The 6,065-nt window shown below is 46.9% G+C and overlaps 1 protein-coding gene across 1 annotated transcript in view; it reads right to left on the bottom strand.

Moving 5' to 3' along the window:
• Nucleotides 1–6,065, bottom strand: part of satb2 (SATB homeobox 2) — a gene marked incomplete at both ends in the record, with an annotated part of 41,250 nt that overhangs the window by 16,047 nt on the left and 19,138 nt on the right. Inside the window, 6 exons of the mRNA XM_083902225.1 lie at nt 95–181; nt 726–938; nt 2,431–3,047; nt 3,175–3,225; nt 5,062–5,164; nt 5,710–5,833. Of these exons, the coding sequence (XP_083758351.1) occupies nt 95–181; nt 726–938; nt 2,431–3,047; nt 3,175–3,225; nt 5,062–5,164; nt 5,710–5,833 (1,195 nt within the window). The remainder of the gene's footprint in view (nt 1–94; nt 182–725; nt 939–2,430; nt 3,048–3,174; nt 3,226–5,061; nt 5,165–5,709; nt 5,834–6,065) is intronic.

The following is a 6,065-nucleotide window of genomic DNA, read 5'->3' as shown; positions in this document are numbered from 1 at the left end:
GCCCCTTTGAGATAAAAAAAAAAAAACAAGGAAAAAGACAAACTTCCATGTTGTGAGTTTGCGACGGCGGCTGAGAGATCGGGAGATAACTCACCGAGTTGGAGATCTTAGTCTTGTTCTTCCAGATGGAGGCCCAGGTATCGGGGGTGATCTGGTCGTCCAAGCTCCTCTCCCACACTTTCTATGCACACGCAACAGAGAGACGGAGCCAGGTTAGCATCACAATCCCCACGGATTACACGTGCGTTTTTGTCGCAACAATTCTTATTACGAACCTGGGAACAACTTTAACTTAAGTTTCTCCCGTGTGAAGAACACGATCACTGCTTTATCTCGCCGTTTTATAGCTTTTTGTGACTTTTGTCCCTCGCACCAAACCCCATTGAGAAAACCATCGATTTTTTGGCTCGCGGGAAACACAGGAGCTGCTGGTCTACTGCTGCCTCGTGTGGTCACTTTGTGTCACCGATTTAAATCCCAACAAAGGTTTCCAAACACAGAAGTGACAAAACGAGACATTTGAACGTTTTAACGGAGGCGGCGGTGGTTGAACAACTCCTGTGTGCTGCGATGTAAAGCCGCTGATTTTCTCTATGGGGTTTGGTGTGGGAGAGTGAGCCGTTACCAAACGTCTGTTTCCAGTTCAGATTAATAAAGTGTTAAATGCATTCTTAAGACGGTAGACTTAAACGGCTGAGCCTGAATTAGCGCTTTAAAGGGCTAACCTGTGAGAGTCGGGCGGCGCCGGGGCTGGACGAGTTGGACGCAGGAAGTCCGACCGACGGGTTCATGGTGCGCTCCCTCTCCTCCTGGTAGATGCGGTCTCTCTCCGTCTCGGGCAGGTTGAGGAAGTTCTGCATGGCCTTCAGGTTGACCAGCAGCGACTGCGAGGCCGTGCGCGGGTCCTCCTCTTTCCTCAGGATCTCCGACAGCAAACCCTGGGAGCGACACACAGAACACACAAACGCACACACCGTCAAACAACGCGACAGAGGACGCGCAAAGCATCAGAAATCTCACTTTTAGATTCACACAAATTCAATTTATTGGATTATTTCGCACAAAAAAACAACTTTGAATCAACTTGCATTAAGGAGAATTAGCTTATTTTCGCATTATGAATGAAAAAAAATGGGCATTTCTTCATGAAAATGAGCTCAAATGATGATGAAATGAGTTTGTGGTTTAATCTGTGTCGTGTGCGTTGACATCGACTGTGGTCGCTGGGATATTTGTGGTTTATACCCACGATAAAAACACTGTAAACACAGTCCTGCTCGACAGGTTTAATAACTGCCGTACGTTCACAGAAAAGTGCGACAAACGGTATGAATATACACGTATTTTTTAAGATTTTTCCAGGTAGATAGGCTTCCTCGCTCCCCTCTTAGCTCCGCCCCCTCTCAGCCCCGCCCCTTCTCAGCTCCACCCCCTCTCACCTTCTGACTGTGTTTTGTGATTTTTTTTTTTGCTTTAATCGAAACATTTCTGCGCGATTCTTGTCGTCCGATGAAACTCATTTGCGAAATAATTGCAATATACTCAGTTACTTGACATGTTTGATGTTAATAAGTAAAGTCATTGAATAAGTGTATTATCTCACACTGACTGTGTATTTAAAGTCGTAAATCAATTCATATAAAGTACTCCAAACTCCTTATATGGACGTCCTGGCGGTGTCGAAAATTGATCGATAATTGTGCAGAAGTCACAACATAGAGTTCTTATTGTATTTTTGTTTAAAAAAAAAAGCGTCATATTTCCATATTTCATACTTTTATTCCATTTTCTCCTCAGATTGTCTCTATTTTGTGATTAATACGTAAGAAAAGAGCAGCATCTCACAGTCGGGGGTGTCTTTAATATAGTAAATATTCATATAAAGTACTTTTACTTATAACTGTTTATGAAACCATATCAATGTATTGTCTCTTTAAAGCGACACATACGGGTGTATATATATATATATATATATTTGTATATAAGGTGAGTACAGACACCTGCTCTCTGTCTTGGTGCCAGCTCTCATTACGTCGCTCTAATGGGGCGTGCGGTGGAAACTTTAGCACAGCATGAATGCATCAGGTAATTGAGCTGCTGCGGCGGCTGAAGGGGTGGGCGGAGACTCGGGGACCCGGCTCGCCGCCGCCCCGCTAATCCCCGCTGAAAATATCCGCGAGGTGGGTGACCGGCGAAATTAGCGGAGCGCCGTGTGCGGAGAAAGGAGGAACCCTCGGCGGCGGTCGCGTGTCTCGGCGTCGCGGCTCACTGAGCGCTAAGTGGTTATTTTTTCATTCTGGGATTCATGCTCATGATCATTCGCTAATTGTCAGCATCACCTGGCTGCTCCTCTGTCCCCCTGTCCCTCTGTCCTCTGTCCCTGTCTCAGTCCTAACCTTCTTGACCACAGTCCGTCCCTGTTTTCCGTACCTGTGTGCGGTTGAAAGCCACACGGGCGAACACGGCCTGGGAGACACTAGCTCTCTTCAGCTCGTCTCTGACCTGCTGGTAGATTTCAGAGGAGACTTCGGCGGCCGACGGGTTGCCCCCCGGGTGGTCGCCGCCGCCGCCGCCGCCGGCCTTGGAGGAGCCGCGGGGGATGGGCGGGTGGTTGAGGAACTGCTGGTTGAGGGCCTGCGGGTGCTGGTGGGCCAGCAGGCGGCTCACGGCGAGCTGCTGGTTGATGAGGTGGGCCATGGCGAGCTGTTGACGCACCAGCTGCGGGGAGAGCTGCGGGGACAGCAGCCCACCTGGACCCAGCAGGGGCTGCAGGGCGCCGGGCGGAGGCGGCGGTGGGGGCACCTGGCCCGTACGCAGAGGCGGACTGTGGTGGAGCGGGCCGTGAGGTGACGGCTGCTGCTGCTGCTGCTGCTGAGGAAGAGGAGGCTGCTGCTGCTGCTGCTGCTGTGAGGGATTCTGAGGATCTCCTGATCCACCTTTGAGGAGAGGACTTCCTGCTCCCAGGTGACTGAGCTGAGCCAGGCCGGCCAGGTGAGGAGGCGGCCGCTGCCCCAGCACGCAGAAGTCGGCCATGTTGTCTCTCTCGACTGCGGAGGACATGAAGATGTTAGTGTGGGAAAATCCATGCAAATCCGTGCGAGGATCTCTTAGCAGTTTGTACGAATTTAGAGGTCAACCAAACATCTTCTGACACATTTCTATCGGATTTCTTACTTTTGATGTCGGCAGCGTCTCGTCCAGACCACATCTTCTCCAGATAATCTACTGCTCAACGAGAGGGACACAGAAGAACAAGACAGTCAGAGAAGACATTCTCTTGATTCCAAAAATCAAGTTAATACACTCTGAACTACGTCTTTGACATGTGGAGGAACCTTCAGAAGGATCTGCTTCTGGACGATGAAGTTCAAAGGTTCTTTGAAGATAAACAAAAACCACTTTGACCTATATCTTTGGCCTAAATGTCAAAAGATGGATTTCTACATTTGCTGCATTCTGAAAAAACCTGGACATGTCTGGAGTGTCCTTCAGAAGGATCTTCTTCTGGACCATGGAGGTTCAAATTGTATCTAAAAAGTAAACAAAGACCACTTTGTCATCAAAAGATGAATTTCTACATTTGCTGCATTCCGAAAAAACCTGGACATGTCTGGAGTGTCCTTCAGATGGATCTTCTTCTGGATGAGGCCGAACGCTTCTTCTGGACGTTGGAGGTTCTTTGAAACCAAACAAAGATCACTTTGACCTCCTTCTTAGGCTCAAATATCAAAAGACGCATCTCTATATTTGCCGCACTTCAAAAAACCTGGACATGTCTGGAGAAACTTCCAAAAGGATCTTCTTCTGGACCATGGAGATTAACATTTTATCAAAAAAGTAAACAAAGATCACTCTGAACTACATCTTTGGCCTAAAGAATCTCTACATCTACACTCTACTGTGTCCTCCAGAAGGATCTTCTTCTGAATGAGGTCCAAAGCTTCTTCATAAAGTCAACAGAAACCACTTTGACCTCCTTCTTTTAGCCCAAATATCAGAAGAAGAATACCCTACATTGAGTCATTTCTGCCTCGTCTTGACGTTTGTTTCACATCTCCGCTAAAAAAAGAACAAAAACACGGCGCATTTGTGCTTTCAGAAGACGTCGACGACCCCCCAAGTCCCAGAGTCTCCAACTTCCTGATGTTGTTTCCTGTCATCGGGCTCCTCCAGCATCACAGACTTGTAAAGTCGGCCACATCCCGAACCCTCTCAGCGCAGAGAGCCGCACATTCACAGAGGCATCTCTCTGTGGTTGTTTAGCATCTTTTTGTAGTCGTTTCTTCTTTTGTGTCTCTGTGGTTGTTTGTGTGTCTCTTTTTTTTTTTTTTCAGTCCAGAACAGAAGTGGGAACAGTCGTTTTAAACAGAGGGCTCCCTGTCTGCTGTTTCCGGGCCTCTGAAGTCTGTGTCTGCTCAGCCCTCCGTGAGTGCAGCTACTGCAGCAGCAGCAGAAACAGCAGCAGTTCTGCTCAGTCTCACACATCGAGGCATCGTATGAGCAGATCTTTGAGCTAAAACTCTGGAACTTTCTGGATCTTCTGACAACGACAATTATCTCAAAACAAAGCTTCTGAGAATGTTTGAAGGAACCTGATTGTCTGAAGGTCCAGATCAGGACAGAAATATCTAGTTTTAGTCTTTAAAATTCCATAATTATCTTGGTAACTTCTACACTTCGACATAAACCGTCTGTAGGACATCAATACATCTTCGGTTGTGGAGATGGTTGAGGTTCTGTCTGGTACGGTTTGGAACGATAAAGTCCTGGATCAGGACTGGACTGTACTTTACTGGAAGTTATTGAAAACCAGGAAGTGACCTTGCAGTGTACGGACTTCTAGATGTTCCCTCACATGTTTCCTCTGATATCACAACTTTGAGCATCTACCGACACCAACGTCAGTCCAATAAATGTCCTTTATTTAACGACTTAAACGCTCGACGTCAGAATTTTGCACCGATGCCTTTAACCACCGCGCCGCAGAGTCGTGCTCAATAACACATTAGCGCAGATTAGCTGCTGCCTGCGCTGGTTATTTCATTGTAAAAAAAACTCCACCTCTGATCTTCTTGTACTTCTTGTACCAGCGTCCAAACTCCTGACACTTGGCCGTGGACACGTTGGCGTAGTACGAGCTGTTCACGATGGACGAGATCATGCTCTGAGACACACACAGAGAGAGAGAGAGAGAGAGAGAGAGAGAGAGCGAGAGAGGAGGGAGGGTAATTAACAACCAACGTAATATGAAATGCTTACACTCACGCAACAACCACATGGCATAAACACACACACACACACACACACACACATGATAGAAATAGACAAACATTAATCATGATTGGAAGCCACCCATGGAAACTCGAGCCAGTACACGGTGCAGAGAGGGAATCTCCAGCCACACACACATATGCTTGCAATTGATGCTGCGATCAACACCACCACCAGAGCTCCACGCACACACACGCACACACACACACACACACACACACACAGCTGGAGGAGTTCACTGTGATTAATTTTGTGCTGAGTGGCGTTTGATTAAAAATGCAATAACAATAATCTGTAACAGTGTTTGCAGGATTATTCCGTACATGTTGTAGGGATCACGGAAACGTGTTCAGATCACGCGTGAACATGGTGAACGGAGTTAGCTTAGCTTAGCGTGCTGCGTGTGTGTGTGTGTGTGTGTGTGTGTGTGTGTGTTACCTGTGACAGAGGACACTCTTTGGCCAGCGTGCTCTGGTTCATCTCCTTCAGCAGCTCTTTGAGGGCGTTCCTCACCGTGGCGTGGTTCCACTGCTCACAAGGCAGATCCTCCAGCTTTGAGAAGCTGCAGAAACACACAGAGTCAGTCAAAGCTCGAGTTCTGTGCGATATGATCTGAGATCTAAGCTGTGGAATTAATTCATGAAATAATGAAATTAAATGAAATGAAATTAATTTGGTTCTTGAGAACTATCGTTCTTTAGTTAAATATTAGAAATCGGCATCAAAAAAAGTAGTGTTTCTTGTTTGTTTGCCAACTAGAATTTTAGATTTTGTTTATTTTATAAATTTAACAC

The sequence above is a fragment of the Microchirus variegatus genome, assembly GCF_963457635.1.
Source record: "Microchirus variegatus genome assembly, chromosome: 16".
Classification (NCBI taxonomy): domain Eukaryota; kingdom Metazoa; phylum Chordata; class Actinopteri; order Pleuronectiformes; family Soleidae; genus Microchirus; species Microchirus variegatus.
The sequence above is the reverse complement of the archived record's forward strand: the minus strand, read 5'-3'. Positions and strand labels throughout refer to the sequence as shown.